At 50.2% G+C, this 14,452-nt stretch overlaps 1 protein-coding gene across 1 annotated transcript in view; it reads right to left on the reverse strand.

Moving 5' to 3' along the window:
* The window catches only part of DNAH9 (dynein axonemal heavy chain 9), a gene marked incomplete at both ends in the record, with an annotated part of 182,854 nt that extends 168,691 nt beyond the window's left edge, over positions 1-14,163 (reverse strand). Inside the window, 10 exons of the mRNA XM_080356760.1 lie at positions 1,266-1,380; positions 2,366-2,516; positions 3,258-3,374; positions 5,272-5,439; positions 7,354-7,587; positions 7,781-7,992; positions 9,648-9,778; positions 10,057-10,215; positions 10,869-11,065; positions 13,828-14,163. Of these exons, the coding sequence (XP_080212886.1) occupies positions 1,266-1,380; positions 2,366-2,516; positions 3,258-3,374; positions 5,272-5,439; positions 7,354-7,587; positions 7,781-7,992; positions 9,648-9,778; positions 10,057-10,215; positions 10,869-11,065; positions 13,828-14,163 (1,820 nt within the window). The remainder of the gene's footprint in view (positions 1-1,265; positions 1,381-2,365; positions 2,517-3,257; positions 3,375-5,271; positions 5,440-7,353; positions 7,588-7,780; positions 7,993-9,647; positions 9,779-10,056; positions 10,216-10,868; positions 11,066-13,827) is intronic.
* Positions 14,164-14,452: the final 289 nt, after the last annotated feature.

Below are 14,452 nucleotides of genomic sequence, written 5' to 3' on the forward strand. Positions count from 1 at the left end.
TACAACATCCAAGTTTTCCTCAAGATGGTTGTTGATTTTGAAGGACATAATGACAAAACCTGAATTAACTTAACCAAAAGCTGGCAAAGGGAGTGCCTGAGCAGTCACCGCTGGGCAAGTGCTGAGCAAACCTGCTGAAGTAGACAAGTCCTCTGAGCAAATCCAAGCAAAACCCAGCAAAACTACCTTTGTTTCTCCTTTTTAATCCTTTTCCCCTTTCAACAGCACCATGTCACCCCTGCTGCAGGGCATGTTATTAACTGCTCTAAACAGAGGATAGAAAATCAGTGCAAAATGCAGATCTGGGTCCTTCATGGTTGACAAAAATTTGCCATTCAGGTTCAAATCAGACATGATAACTTGGCCTCTGTGCTGGGAACAGCCCAAGAGCTTGTTTCATTGCACCAACGTCTTTGCTGCTGCAGAATAACTGTGCCCTTGAAGACGCTTAATGGCAACATACAGTGAGAGAAGGCTACAAACATGGCATGGTGATGGTCAAGTTATTTTGGTCAAGTACATTAAAAAAGTGGATCCATTTACACAGAATCCTGCCCAGCACAAGTGAAGCCATTCCTGCGAGCTACCAGGTGCAGTCCCCGGAGCACCCTCAGTTGTCCTAAGTCCAACACTGCCTTGCTTACAGAGCTCTTAAATGTTGTCTCATGTGGTACCAGCTGTGAGCATGAGGCCACACTTCCCTGACACCATCCATTATAACAAGCATTTGGGTGATACATATTCCAGCATTGGTTTCTTTCCTTGATCCTGGGAGATGGCTCCTTTGTCTAATGCTGAGAAAGTTTTCTTCTGCCGAGCAAAGTGCTCGTCTGTTCCCCAACATGCAAACCCAGCTCCATCGATCCATCTCAGCTGAGTCCAGCCCAGCACCTCTCTGCTATTCACAGCCTGGATGATGCCAGAACCAGGACTTGCAGCTGAGGAGGTCCTGAGAACACGCTGAGTGGGATTGCAGCAGGAAAGGTTCTGATACCTCCTTCAATTGCAACCCAGGAACTATGTCTGAAAGCTGAATAGCCCACTGTGCCTCTTAACCGCTTCAAAACAAATCCAGTTAATGAGTTTCTTAAAAAAAATAATGATCACAGGAAGCTGAAAAGCACCAGTGCAACCACTTCACACCTCTTTGACTAAGAATTATTTCAGCTATAACCATGGGATAATGTTCACCACAGAAAGAAAATCTGATTAGAGAGAAGCTATCAAGGTGGTCATAAAGCAACTTAGCTGGAACAGACACGCACAGATGTGGGATGCGCCTGAAGTGATCAAACGGCACCTGGATTCGCGCTCGCAGCTCCCGCGCCCAGCACAGCGCTCCAGCCACCGGCGGCATGTTCTTGTGCACGGGGGGGGATCCTGGGGAGGGCACATTGGAACAGCATTTGACTGAACACTGCATTTGTAACCCCAAAGATGCACCGACAGAACATCATCTGCAGAAAACTGCTCTGATTTCCCAGCTTCCTTCCTTCAATCCAACATCTGCCACACTGATGTAGGTCTGTGACCAAGGCAAGTGCCTCTGGATCTTGAAGAAGGAGCTGAGATCGAACGAGAAGCCCAGACTATGTTCAAACCTGAGCTGATCTGAGGTGTCCTTTGCCTGGGACGCATTCCCTGCTCCTCACAAACACTGACATCGGGATTTCTGACCAGGACTTAGTTCTGTCCGTCTTATCTAACAGCCACAGAACAATAACTTCAAATTCACAGCAAATGATGGACTCATCTCCATGATTCTCTCCAGTCCAGGACTTGTCTCGTTCTAGTATGGTCTTTCTGAGGCAAGTAAATAGGTTATTGTTCAAAACGACACACTTGAATCCTCATAATCTGATAGGAATCTACCTATTCCCCGCTGTGCCAACAGTCACGGGAAATAATAAACTTGGAAAAGGCTGATTAAACCCTTGGTTACAAAGTACCACTCACATATTTTGCATTTTAAGCATTGCAAGGGAAACACAATAAATTCATACTGAGGAGCACATGAGTGGGTTTGCAGGTCCCATGGGGTGTTGGAGGCAGCACACAAATGTGGAGAGAAACCTCCTGTCACAGCCTCGCTGGGAGAAAAGCTCAGCATGTGTCTCCATTCTCAGTCCACATATCATGCATACACATTTGAAAAAGGGTACTTTTACCCCTAACCAATTATTTGCTTTAATACTAAGAACAGAGCTTTCCCAGGCATTTCCATTGCCACTAGGAGCTATAGAGGCTGAAAACATTTGCAATTTGTAAAGTTTTGGGTTCCTTAGAAAAAGAAATCATTTCCCCCTAAAATTAATCTCAGTCAAACTCCCCGTAAAACCAATTTTACTCAGCACATTCTACCCACCAAGCTTCAGCTCTGCCTGGATGTGCCGGGAGTAGATCAGCCTGGCATGGTCCAGGGCCCTGCTGAACATGCTGATGAGGACGGAGTATTTGTCAGCAGCATCTGCAGCGATTAGCGGTCGCTCCAAAAGGCTCCCGAACATGTCCAGCAGCTGTTGGGGTGAACACACAGGAAATGAAGCGGGGAAAAATTCGCAACCCCGACTTCTGCAGAGAGATCAGCTGGGACCTTCCTCACCGGCCCAGATGCTTCAGTACCGTCTGCACCGATGGGCACTTTGGAAAAAGGAAATTTGCTCCCTTTGTCATGGGGCCTCTCAGACTTTCTCTGGGGCTGAACCACATTCCAACTGTCATTCTTCAAATGCTTCAAAATTTGCTATTTTTTTCAAAAAACTTACAAAGATAAACACTGTCACTTTCTACATTCTTTTCTACAAATGCTTATATTGGTTTTTTTTAAATACCATTTATTATCTCTGCAAGATAGATTAATTGATAAATAAACCAGCTTTGTTTCTAGAAAACCTGTTTCTAAAACAGAAACAGATCCATGTATTAATAATATTAACAAATTGATATTAACAATATCAATTCTCACCAGGAAATCCTAGAAAAAGCATGATGTCCCCCAACTCGCAGACAGAGACACAAATAAATCTCCTGGCATCCAAAAGCCTTGTGAGGGACCCACCAGCCTGAGCATCCCGAACCAAGAGCAGCCCAAAAGCTACGAGTCTCGTTGTCCCTCTGTCCATCCCCACCAGCAAACACCAGCCCCGTGCGCCTGCAGCTCCAGCACTGTCTGGTCTCCTCAGCGCGATTCTCACCGAGCCCAACTGTAGGCGCCCTGATTTCCCTTTTAGGAAAGAGCAAGGGTGCGATAAACAAACCTTGAAGGCGTGCTCCAAGTCTGAGGCATCATCAAAAGCCTGGATGAAAACAGTGCCCAGCCGACGGTCAATGTCTTCTACTTTCTGCTGGAAACCAAAGGTGTCCTGCTCAAAGTCCTGCACGAAGGCAAAACACGAGCTGTGAGGCTGCGAGATGGCACTAGGAAAGTACCTGCAACTCCTCAATCCAGACATGCCCTCTCTTCTTATTCACTGTGAATTAAGCCACTCCTCTGGCCAACCTTCAGCCATCGCAACGTGGCAAAGTCCTCATGAAGTTTGAGAACATTTCTGTGCTGTCCCATGGCTGAGATGTTGGCCCTTTCTCTGGGAGGGACCCTTTGGTCCTGAGGGCTTTCCGCAGCCCACAGAGCACTATCTTCAGCCTAGAGGCAAGATGGACTATTTCCACACCCTCTCCCCCACCACTTGGCCTGACGACCACATCATCATCCGGAAAACCCACCGATGCACCTGCTGAGTCCCAAATCCAATCTACTTTCAAGCCAAAACAAGCCTGTGGTTCCATGGTGAGTTGGCTGTGAGTGGGGCAACAATAAAGGCAGTTTCAAAACACTGGCACAGGTTGCCCAGAGAGGCTGTGGAGTCTCCACGCTTGGACATATGCAACCTTGGAGATATTTCACCTGACCAGTCACAGTCCTGCTCTAGCTGAGCCTGCTTTGAGCAGGGAAGGTGGACTGGGTGATCTCCAGAGGTCCTTTTCAAACTCAACCATACTGGGTTTCCGTAATTTCCATCATCTTCTTGCACTGCTTTTCTTGCTCCAATTGTAATAAATCCTTTGAAGTTCAAGAGTAAAATCTATATTTGTTTTCCTACACGTAAAAGAGCCCAAATCAAAGACTGAACTTGACAGTCCTTGACAGTCCTTCTGTTCTAGCTTGGACAAAGCCACTAAAAATGAGGTCATGTGTCTCTTTTCCAAAAGGAAAAAGTGCAAGGAAATAGCTTTTACTATTGTTACTGCTGAGCTCCAGCAGATCCAGATGCCATGTTTTAGCTAAAAAAAACGGCTCTAGCAGTGGCAGAGGGTGCAAAACTAGAGCACTGAAAGAACAAGCACAACTTAGAGTCACACAAATAGCCATGGGGTCACCAAACCCAAGCCAGCTCCTGCAGAGTCACCGTCACCACTCCTCTGTGCCTGCCCTGCTGAAGGAGGGGTGCTATGGAGCAAGCAGCTTTCCAGCAGGAAACACTGGGGACATGCCACCCCCTGCAGAGATGTACTGGGAGCTGCAGGAAGCAAAGCACGAGCCACCCATCACCACACCAGGCAGGTCCCAGAGGGCTGGGAATATTCCTTTCATTAAAGCACTACTGATAATAAAATAGAGCGTCCTTGAATTCTGAGAGCCTCAGGTGCCATGTGTTCATCTAGGCAATAGCAAACACATCCCTAGAGATGATCTGAGCTGGCCCTCATCAGGCAAACTACCCTGTTTTCCCAAAAATAAGACAGGGTCTTATATTAATTTTTGCTCCAAAAGATGCCTACTTTTTTACACGTATAGCTGCCTGGACCCTATTTAAATTGACTTTTTAATGAACTGTAACTAGGGCTGATTTTTTGAATAAGGCTTATATTTCGAGCATCCTGAAAAATTATGCTATAGCTTGTTTTTGGGGTAGGTCTTATTTTTGGGGAAACATGGTAAATACCAAGAGCAAGAAAGCAAAGAAATGTGAGTGTTGGTACAGCTCTTCCACCTCAGCAAGCACTATGTACAATGAAAGCTTGTGCATAAGGCGTGGAAATCCCGGTTTCCCAGCTGCACTGGTCTAAGATCCTGATCTAGCAAGATATGTTAGATATAGACCTGCAAGAAGTCCCAAATCTCTGCAGGAAAGGCCAGCAGCTCCCTGTTCCCTCCAGCACCAGATCAGATCATAATGAAAGGAGGAAAGAGCTGGGAAGAAGACAGCAGGAAACTGCTGCTTTGGAAATATGCACGTGTTCCTGGTGCTCCTGCAAACTGGTCCCACCTACCATGTTGGTCAGGTCAAGACAGTCATAGGTTCGCTCTGAAAACAGCTTGTATGCCTCCTGGAATTCCTCATACATGTCCAGGACCTGCTGGCCCAGGGTCTTCCCTTTAATCCCACTGAATTCAATTTTCTCCAGCTTCATCAGGTCCAAGGCAGTTGCCAGGAGATCCTTCAAAGTCAACAGAGGGAGACACAGTTACAATGTTGACAAAAGAAGATGACAACAGTTGTCACAACAGAGTTGCACTTGCTGAGGGACCTTCCCAAGCACAGCGCTGGTGCTCAGGCTGGGAAGGGGGGAGCCAGATCTGCTTGTCCTGAGCATCAGTGGCTGCTCATAACACGTCCCTGTCCAGTGAGACCTGCTGCAGCTTTTATGAAATTTCAAAAACAAATGCACATATGCATTCACATTCACTTTGACACACCAGCACATCCATTTGAACAAATACTTAGTACAGCAAAAAATAATGTGGAAATACCAGCTGTCCCTTGCTTTGTCTTGCAAGGCTGCTTGAAATGAAGGGACGAGAGGAAATGGAGACAGAGAGAGATGCAGCAGTTTTCCTCATTAACAGGCTGGTGTGCACTATGCTTTTAATTATTGTTTTACAGCTCACTCCGCAGGCTCTCCCTCTGACCCCAGATACTGCAGCTTTTGCTGTCCCTGGAGTGTGAGACAGCCATGGATGGAGGAAACAGACACTGGTCAAAATGCACAGTGCCCCAGCTCAAAACCTCCCCACTGGCTTTTGTCTGCAGCCCCTATCCACAGTGTGCCCATGGCATCCACGGAATCCCAGCAGTCAGTGCCCCAGGGCCTTTACAGGGTCACAGTAAACCTGTCACCAACACTGTCCTCATTATGACCTGCAGTTACTCCTGTGTCTATTTATATTCCTCTCTACACTGACCAGCATAATTTGGTTTACTTCACATCAAACCCTACTGGAAACCATCATTATGAATACTTTTAAAACAGGCACCAGTCATGACTGTTTTCAACATAGTTAAATAAGGAACACATAACAGTACATGGCACGTTTTAAGCAGTAAAACTGCAGAGAACAAGACAGGGAGAAAAACAACCCAGACCTTCTTTTTAATAGGCAAACACTGGCAACTTGTACGCTGGCCATCCAAACCTACACATTGAGAACGCAGCAACAATCAACAAAGAAATTCATTTGGGAAGTGTGTGGAGAGCAGACAAATGTGTGTGGTTAACCACATGAGATATAACAGGTACATGTAAATGTCTGTACAAGAGGTATATACAGCATCTGTATAACAGGTACAAACGGTGTCTGTATGTCTGTGGTCTCCAGACACAGTGACGTGACAAGGAGAGCATAGGGAGCTCTCACATTCACATTCAGACCTGCACTCTGCAGACCATCCCCTGTGGCTCAAGGAGCCCTCAGCCACACTGGGAGCTCAGGGATGACACCCCAATGTCCCTGCCTCAGGTGACAGATTCGGCAAACAGGGCCACCCCTGAGCCACAGCACCCCAGTTTGATGGACCATGAGGATACGAAGGGACAACCTAGTGAGGAATGTGTCCCTGCTCCTCCCCAGGTCCACGTGGCACAGCCAAGGGGACCCTCCCTTGAGGGGACCATCTGGCCTCTCCAAGACAGGCAGGACCCAGCTCTAGGGTGTCATAGAATCATAGAACCATTTCAGTTGTAAGAGACCCTTAAGATCACTGAGTCCAACCATAACCTAAATCTGTCCCTGATGGCACCAGGAGACCTGGGAGACAACATCGCTTTATTTACAGCTGTGCAAACCACACCTCCAGTAATCCTCCTCTTCTTGCCCCAACAGGAGTAAGGACTCCAACGGGACTCCTGGGAGCAAAAAACACACCTACCAACCTGACCAGCTTACATATGTACTGAGCAGGACATGGTAAAACACGGTCTTAGACTCGGTGTAACAGGAGACCTAACAGCAAAAGAGCGGCCCCATCCCCTGGTATCAGGTGAAGCCATAGAAAGGAAAGATGTCAGCAAAGATGCTCCTGGCTACAGAGCTCTCTTGAGGGTTTGCAATGTTTTTCAAGACCAAAGTCTCACCTCCACCATCTCCAGTCTCTTCAGGAAGGTGTCCAGCCTCACAAACACCATTGTGGAGCTGAAGTCCCACTCCCTCACTTCTTGGCCTGGTTCATAATACGTGTGCAGTTTTTCCCTTCTCTCCTCAAACGCTTCTTTGAACGTGTTCAGGATACCGAGCACCATTCGCACCTTGCCCAGGCTCTCCTCCATGTCCCCTTTCAGAAGGTCTTCTGGAGACAGGTACACCAGGGCCTGGGAGAGCAAAATCACACCTGAGAGATCACTTTTGCCATCACAGAAAACAGGCACTTCTTGTGCTGAACACATTTGAACCTGTTTGTAAAGTTAAATGTTGCCTAAAGAATCACTTTGCCAGGGAAGGACAAGGGAAAGAAGGGGAGAGGGGACACAGGGGACTGCAAACACAGGCATCACAGTCACAGACCTGCTCAATGAGAAGGTTGCAGATCTCCTGGAGCAGCACCACTATCCGCACGGGCATGTTGTAGTGCTTGGAGGTGACCCAGATCAAACACACCACGTGGAGCAGGGGAAGCAGGAAAGGCTTCACCTCACTGAACTCAACCCTCTCTATGTCTTCCAAGCGGCACTTGAGGGGCATCAGGTGCAGGCGAACGTCTTGAGCTTCGGTCAAAGCTGTGTTGAGAGACGGGAGAAGCGATAAGAGCCACCCAGCTGCAGTGCACTGGGTTCCCAGCTGGGTGCTGGCCTCACCACATGGAAAAGTGCCTGGGAAAAGAAATTGTCCTGACAGGCACCGAGCACCCTCAGCCACCTGTGTGCTGCAGGTCACTCACTCGTGAACATCGCTCACCTGCGGCAGCAACCAGAACAGAAATAAGCCAACGTGATGGCAGGGGACAGGGAGCTGGGACAGGGCTTCGTGCAGAGCCTGAGTCCACAACTGCTAAAAAGTCACAGGAAATTTGCCCAGCAGCACCAAAAATACAGAGTTGCCATGGCTGTGAGCAGGCTCCAGGCCTTGCTGTACAGCACAAGGGGCTATATAATGTCACAGGCTATATAGCATGACAAATCTTGGCCTGAGCTCTTTTTAGCTCAGGTTTGGCCCCAACAGCCCCTTGCCCAGTGGGCAGATGATGAGTACTGGCTGTAATAGAAAACCGGTCGACAGTAAAACAACTGATGTCTGACTAGTCGAAAGCTCTAGCTTAGCTCTGTACAGCTGTGTGGTTTTACCCTGAAGAATTATCCCAGAGCGCAAGCATTAATAAAACCAGATGATTGTTGTGCAATTAAACCTGTGGACCAACAAGAAGTGACAGAAGCCCTTGAATGCATGCAAAAATAACCCCTAAGGCCCAAGACCAAGGAAGAAGAGACTCCCACTATCAGCATCACCCTCTCAGCAAAGTCGCCAACAGCAGCCACACTAGCACAACGCCAGGGAAAGGGGCAGGGACTTAAAAGCAGGTGCACACAAATCTGAACTGCATTGTAATGGATATTAACAATTATAGTCCAAATTATCCAATTAGGGTTAGTATTGCTGTAACTAGATTAAAACCAAATATTTGTTGTATTTTGATTAAACCCTTAAAGCATTAATTAGTTTAACAATGAACCTGTGGCTCTTTATATAAGGGGTGTTTCTCCAGCCCATATAAACTGCACGGTGCAGAGTGTGACACAGATCCTTAAGAGATTAAATGTTCACATGTGAAGGGGTGAAGAACAGTGTTTTCTGTCAGCACGTGCACAGCTAACACAGCCTGGATGGTTTCATCGTGCCAGAGAGAAGCTGGGTTGGACACGGAGGTCCAGCTGTGTTGGTCTGCAGGGACAGAGCAGCAGGACTACACTGTTTTTCACTACAGATAGGAATTTGCAATATTTCCTTGGGCTGCACTCAACTCCCCTAAGTAAAGCAAAGCAAGGAAATTCATGTTGCAGAGGCCAAAGCCTGGGAAGCAGCAGTCTAACAAAGCAGTTTTTGATACAAGATCTGTCCCCTTACTCTGAACTCCCATTCCTGCATAATGACACCAGAGGAGCTGGTGGAAGTTGAGGTGAGTCCTGTTAGAGTAATGCAAACACTTTATTACAGCAGAGTAAATTCCCAAACCCATTCACCCTGACCTTTGGCAAGAGTCTGGCTCAACAGACCAGTGATGGAGCTTGTCCCAGCCTGGAAACAAAAGCCTCAACTTGTGAATTGAGACTGGGCTGCTTGTGCTCAAACCAGAAAGATTGAGCTTGAAACCAGTAACACCAGGCCATGAAGAAAGGCCAGAAATCAGCACTGTGGTGAAGGTGCCCCGGCATCTCACCTGCCTCAACATCCATCAGCATGGTTTTGAAGGCTGGGATGTAGCTGCTCTCAACTCTCTCCAGCAGCTCCATCATGTTCCTGACCTTCCTCGTTGTCAGCTGGTTGTAAATGCATTCCAGGTCATCACACCTACAGCAACCGAGACACACAATCACAGAATCAGTTGGTTGGAAGAGACCCTCAGGATCATCAAGTCCAACCATAACCTAACCCCTGGCACAAACCCATGTCCCTGAGAACCTCATCTCTGTGTCTGCTCAACCCCTCCAGGAATGGTGACTCCACCACTGCCCTGGGCAGCCTGTTCCAATGCTACACAACCCCTTCTGGGAAGAAATGTTTCCTAATAGCCAATCTTAACCTCCCCTGGCGCAACTTGAGGCCATTTCCTCTCATACTGGTGGTACCTGTTCTTCCAGAACTCCAGCTCCACCTTCGGGTTCGGATTGCTGCCTTGCAGGAGAGGCTCTGAAGACTCTTTCTTCAGCGCCTCCTGGATCTGGTGGCTCCAGTCTATGATGGCCGACTCCATGGCATACACCAGAGATTTATCTATCCGTTCCATGCTGAAGAAAACAGATCACGTGGTTAACTTTGTTGATGTGCATTGCTCAGTTGGATCTACTTCCAATGGCCGTGTGGGCAGCTGGATTTTACAGGGCTTCACATTTCAAAACCACAAAACAATCAAACCCCATAAGATTTTGTCATTGGTTTAATATAGGAATTACGCTCTGGAGAAAATGGCTGAATGTCTGCAGCAGTGTGGGCAACAACACTGTTCATAAAGTGAATGGTGGAAATGAAGAGCCAGTCACCACCTCTCTGCACAGCCAGTCATTGTCACATCAGATCCATTCAGGTTCAGGATCTGACCTGGAGACCCACACATCCAGCAAGATTCTCTCTCCCCATACTGTTCTCCCTCAAACTATTCTACATCCCCACAGTCATTAACTCGCTTAATTCAATAAGAAACTCCACCAAGTGGGCTGGCAAGCTGAGGACAGGTCACCCCACTGCCTTGGAAACGATAACTTCTCACACAATCCCATCCACACCACGTCCTGTCTGAGGAGCGATTCATTCCACTGCACCCACACATCTACTGGGGTCCCACAGGGGCACGCACGCAGCCCAGACACGATGACAACATGATGTACAAACACATCTGCCTCTCTGGACCTTCCGGAACCTGTTATTTTGGGGTGGTACTCACAATTTCTCATTTTCCAGATCAATGTCCTCGATTCCCTCTGAGCCAGCTGGGAGAGGCAGCAAGGTCTTGCCATCTACTTGGCCAACAACTGTGAAAATGGTACTTTTGAGGTTGTGGACATGACGCACGATGTCTTGTGACACCACTTGTGGCCAGCCCTGATGGTTCTTCTTGTTCGTCAGGATGGGCACGATCACCTACAGCGGGAGTCACGGAAGAGCAATGGAGAAAAAAGTGCAGCAGGAGACAGACAGGCCACCAGGCTCTGAGGTCTGTGCTTGGCCAAGCCTGGAGACCCATATTCATTGCTGTCTCAAGCAGTTCCCATGTGAAATAAAGGCAGCTGATGATGAACGGGCACCTCTACAGGCCCACTTTATACAGCAGAACACCCTTTCCCCCAAATCCAAGCAGCCAAGAAGAGTGGAAACCAGCAGCACCATCCCCAGGCTCTCCCAGCCTCTCAAGCCCGCAACTGGAGATGGCCCCATGGGCTGCTGACCCTTGCCCTCACAACTGTCCCTGGTGCTTGGTCCCCGTGTCCCTGCCCATGGGCACAGCCATCAGGCTGCGCTTTGAGCCTGCCAGGGCTGGGCTGAGCTCAGTGTGCTGCAAGGGAATGTCTGCTGGTACCTCCTGGGATCCACTGGTGTTGAGGGTCCCCCAGGTCCCCAGCGCAGCTGCAGCCCACTGAACAGGAGCTTTGCCTTTATCAGCGCTTTCACTGACCCAGCAGCGTGGGGTCGTGGGGCTGGTCTGGGCTTGCCCGGACCTGAGCTGCTTCTGGCTTGTCTGAGCTGTGACAGCAACACCGTATCTGTCACCTATCCTGGCTGGCTCTGCGCTGGGACCAGCCTGTGGCAACAGCCTGACAAAGCCAGGTTGTCCCTGGTGACAAACAACAGCCCTTTGTGTTACTGGGCTCGTGGCGGGGCAGGGGGGTGACTAAAGGCATCAAAATAGCTACAAAGGGACATAAAATTGAAGCGGAATAAAGCAGCTCAGCACCTCCATGGTGCTGTCCCAGGATGCTGAAGACTCTTTGGAACCGTGGCTGGCTCCGTAGATCCAAGGAAGACCAGACCAGACACCTTTGTGCCCAGGGAGCCGTGGGAAGGGGGAGCACAACCCCAGGGAACACACGGGAATGTGCTGCGGAGTTCACCTTCAGCAGTTTTAGCTGCATTATTAGCAAGATTTGCCTCTATTACTTAAAGCACGTGGACTGCTAATGCCAGTGATGTTGTAACCAGGCAAATGATAGCCGTTGATTTTCGTTTTGATTGTTAAAATGATAACTGGACTCAGGATGAAGCCCCAGCCCACAGAGCAGGTGTGTTCCCTTGGGCTCCGCAGGAGTGAAGCGACAAGCAGACAAGGTCACCAGCCGTGACCCACAGTTCAGCTGCGATCCCTCACTGAATAAGGACAGTTTTGTCTGTGTCTACCCCTGATGTCCTAAATGACCCGTAGAAAGCTTGACACAAACTAGTTCTTTCACTGGACAAATTCTCCTGGGACTGTCCTAAAAAACTCTGATAAAAGACTGCACAAAGTGTGGGCAGAGCAATAGAGACCCCAACCCCAACCCCAGGAAATTCAAGACCTTTTTCACCTTCGCGCACACCCACCGCACCTGCCTGACCCAGCACCACCGCTGCGTTCGCCTTCAAGTGAAGCTTGAGAGGAAAATGGGATGAAAACCAGGCACAATCTGCTCCCTGCAGAAATACTGCATGTCTGCACAGGGGGAGAGCAAAGCCTGCAAACACGCAGCTGGGACGCACAATCCCGGCTCCCGAAGGCATCAGAAAATAGGATTTAACAGGGTCTGCTAAAGTGTTCTACCCCATCATCTCCCCATAGCAGATGGTGTTTGCAATGCTATTGGCCGGCCGTGATGCAAAACTGCTGTTTGTGCAGACTTAGCAAGACCACGGGGCTCATCAAAACAAAACTCCCTGTATAAATAATGTGTTTTCCCACAAAAACAGGATAACCAGTCTGGCAGCCTGCTCTTGGGAATCCAATCTATCAGTCACCATCTTAACATACCAAACAGCATGACCAGGGCTTCTTGAATCAAGCAGCTGCTCTCCTTTCCCATTACAGCCTCATTCCTGAGACTTCTCCAGGTGAGGAGCCATCAGGAACAAACCGAGACAACATCGTATAGTTCAGGCTAATAGCAAAGCGAAAGCACTCGAACCCCTTGACGATCTCTTTAAGAAAACATCAGCCCACGTGAGGTAACCGGACACTGAGCTACAGGAGGCTCCTGAACATCACAGAACACTTTTTCACTATGAGAGTAATGGAGCACTGGCCCAGGTTGCTCAAAGAGGTGGTGGAGTCTCCATCCTTAGAGATACTGAAGAGCTACCTGGACATGGCCCTGGGCAGCTGGCTCTAGATGGCCCTGCTTGAGCAGGGGTTTGGAGCAGGTGACCTGCAGATGTCCCCTCCAGCACCTGCCGGGAGATCAGTCCCACAAGAACCCCACTGATAGACAGAGCTGATGTGGATAAGCATTCAGGTAGTTTATATGAGTTCTAAAGCTGCCCATGGTACTGCAAAGGGCAGAGTTAAGGGTACAAGTGCATCAGCAGCGGAGGGAGGCCAAGGAGCCTGTCTGTAGGAGGGGACACCTTCCCCGCCGACATGTGCGAGGGGCACCCAGTACTCATGGATGCCAGGGCTCCCCCTGCACCTCTGGGGCTGCCCAGGCCTCACAGGATCCCAGACTGGTTGGGCTGAAGGGACCTCTGCAGATCCCCCAGTGCAACCCCTGCTCACGCAGGGTCACAGAGCAGATCACACAGGTGGGTCCAGGGGGTTTGAATGTCTCAGAGAAGGAGACTCCACACCCGCTCTGGGCAGCCTGGGCCAGGCTCTGGCACCTCCCAGCAAACCAGGTTCTGCTCATGCTGAGCCTGTCCCCGGGGCCCCTCATCCTCACCTCCTCCACGAGGGCGGCAAAGTGCCGCAGGGCATCGGCGGGCAGGTCCCCGCAGAGCAGCTCCCCGGGGCCGGCGCCGGGGGCCCGCAGGAAGAACAGCCCCTTGCGGCGGCCGGCGGGGGGCGGCGGGGGCGGCCCCAGCTCCAGCTCCCCGGCCGGGCCCCGCCAGAGCAGCAGCGCCGACCCCGCCGCCCCCGCCAGGAACCTCCGCAGCAGCGGCCCCGCCGCCTCCCCGCCCGCCCAGCGCTCCCAGCGCTCCGCCGGCACCCCCAGCCCCCGCGCCGCGCACCGGCACAGCCGTCCGGCCCCGGGCCCCGGCTCCGCCGCCTGCTCCATCCGGCCGGCACCGGCGGCTGTTTGCGGGGAGCAGCCGCGTTGCCCGGGGGAAGGGACACTGCGAGGAGCCGGGGGCGGGCCGGGGCGGGACCCAGCTCGCCTGGGAGACGCAGCTGCCCCGGACAACCGCGGGTGTCAACACAGGCTGGGGATGGCGGGCCTGAGAGCAGCCCTGCGGAGGACTTGGGGGTGCTGAGGGATGAAAGATGGGACAGGAGGGTCTGGAGCACCAGTGTGATGGGGAGTGGCTGAGGTGGAGTCACCATCCCTGGAGGGGTTTAAAAAGACA

The sequence above is a fragment of the Nesoenas mayeri genome (genome assembly GCF_963082525.1).
Source record: "Nesoenas mayeri genome assembly, chromosome: 19".
In the NCBI taxonomy this organism is placed as follows: domain Eukaryota; kingdom Metazoa; phylum Chordata; class Aves; order Columbiformes; family Columbidae; genus Nesoenas; species Nesoenas mayeri.